Consider the following 2,021-nt stretch of genomic DNA (forward strand, 5'->3'; position numbering starts at 1 on the left):
AAAAAAAAAAAGCACGAAATCGAGAGATTCAAAGTTGTGGCGATGGAATCTACAGAGATCGTAATATTTCTGAGGAGAGAGCTTGGATGTGCGGAGCTCCGAAAGCATCAGAGCGGAGTACTTAAGAACTTCTCTGAGATTATTTGCGTCCTGAGAGACGACGAATTGTGAAAAAAAAAAAATCAGATCAAAGGAAAAAAATTAATAAACTCAGCTGAGAAAAAGGAAACGGACCAAAGCGCGATGCATGAAGAAAGCGTTGTGCTGGATCCCGGCGATTCCTTCCGCCAGCCACTTCTCCTCGTCTTCTACTCCGGCGAGCGTCCTCATCCTCTCTTCCTTTTTCTTTCGTCTGTCAGCAGTTTTTTTTTCTCCAGTTGGTCGCACGAATTATAATTGACTTCACAGTTTCACTTTTTTAGTTTTTTTTTTTTTTGGTTTTTTTAAAAAATCATAACTCATTCACGAGACTTGTTTAGTGCTTAATCAAAACACAATTATGCCTATTTGACGAGACTAAAATGTTTATTTTCTTTCTGTGAATTCATGGCAGCTGTGAATTTATACAAAGCCAAAGGAGGCATATATCAAAATTGGGTTAGATTATAATTGTGGTTACAAACAGTCTGTACAAAACAAGGCTAAAAAATCTAGAGCAAAAAATTGGAGAATTAGAATGGGACTGTGTACGGTAAAGAATAAATCCCAACTTCAGAGAGAAGCTGAGCTCTAGGCCAAGATGAATCACCGGTTCCCATCATCATCTCCTCGTCAATCTTGTCTGCTGCTTTGGGCTTAGGCATCATTTGCGTCTTCTTCCCAAATAGCCAATCATCGTCATCGTTCTTCGAACAAGTGATGTCTGCTAAAGAAATGGAAGAGGGAGTCCAATCATCAAATAATGCATTGTATCGATCTTCTTTGCTTGGTTTGTGTTTCTTTCTCTTCTTTGTTTCATCTACCACAGATGTTGACGGCAGATTCTGTTCAGGCTCAGATATTTTTGGACACGAGACAGAACTTGCTATGACATCTTGGTGACTGAGAGGCTTTGCAACCGAAACAAGATCCTCTCGAGGCAGAACAGGAACGTCCGCGTTTGGTTTTTTGAGTACCAATCGAATGCGTAGAGGATTACCAGCTACAGGTGCAGCTGCAAACAAATGTACACATACACATGTTAATCACGTAACAACAAAAATCGATTGACATGAAGTTCTTGACTGTCTATAAGAATGAGTACAAACCTTTGATGAGACTTTCAACAGGTGGAGGAGAGTCTTCTCTATTCCTCTTCTTACTATTCTGGCTTCCATCAGACAGATATCCGTGGTGGTTTTGAGATGCCTCAAGCTCTTCTGTCAAACCACTCTTCTCAAGTTGGTCAGACTCATCTGAGACTTTCTTGGATGAAAGAATCTGAAGTTTATGAGCTTCCCTCGACGAAGCTTTATGAGACTTCTCCTCTTTTGTTTCTTTCTTATGTGTTCTCTTCTTTTCCTTCTTCTCAATCCGGTGGAGCGGGTTTATAGAATCAAGTGTGATTCTTTCAAGCTTTAATCCATTAGAATAAAAGGGTTTTAGACTCGGAGTCTTACAGGACACAAGTTCGGCACAACCATCCCAAGAATCACCAATGTTGAGACACCAATACAACAAACAAGATCACATGACACAGGAGGTGCAAGATAACCTATAGTCATCACTAGAACAATGCAGCTTACCTGATACCTAATATGAGACTATGGTAAACCTAACCTAATATATAGTTTTATATAATACAAGCGATGATTATAGTTTATATATGAACATGGCAGTTAAACGTATATAGATTTATTTATATACTAGAGACTCTCTAGCCATAGAGACAAAGAAGGACAACCAAATTCAAATATTCTACATAGAAATCAAAAATTAGGTTTTAGAAAGGGAAAAAAAACATAGAAAACAAAGAACACAAGCAAGAAACCAGATTTGTGGTTCTCAACGAACCTTAGTCGATTCGACCAAGTTCCGAACGC

At 38.9% G+C, this 2,021-nt stretch overlaps 1 protein-coding gene across 1 annotated transcript; it reads right to left on the reverse strand.

The window, feature by feature from the left end:
• Window positions 584–2,019, reverse strand: LOC104704909 (the record flags this gene model as incomplete). Its single annotated transcript, XM_010420917.2, has 3 exons — window positions 584–1,153; window positions 1,248–1,554; window positions 1,993–2,019. Coding segments are annotated over 3 exons (816 nt in total), but the record flags the coding sequence as incomplete, so codon positions are not given.

This window comes from Camelina sativa, chromosome 7, assembly GCF_000633955.1.
Source record: "Camelina sativa cultivar DH55 chromosome 7, Cs, whole genome shotgun sequence".
In the NCBI taxonomy this organism is placed as follows: Eukaryota; Viridiplantae; Streptophyta; class Magnoliopsida; order Brassicales; family Brassicaceae; genus Camelina; species Camelina sativa.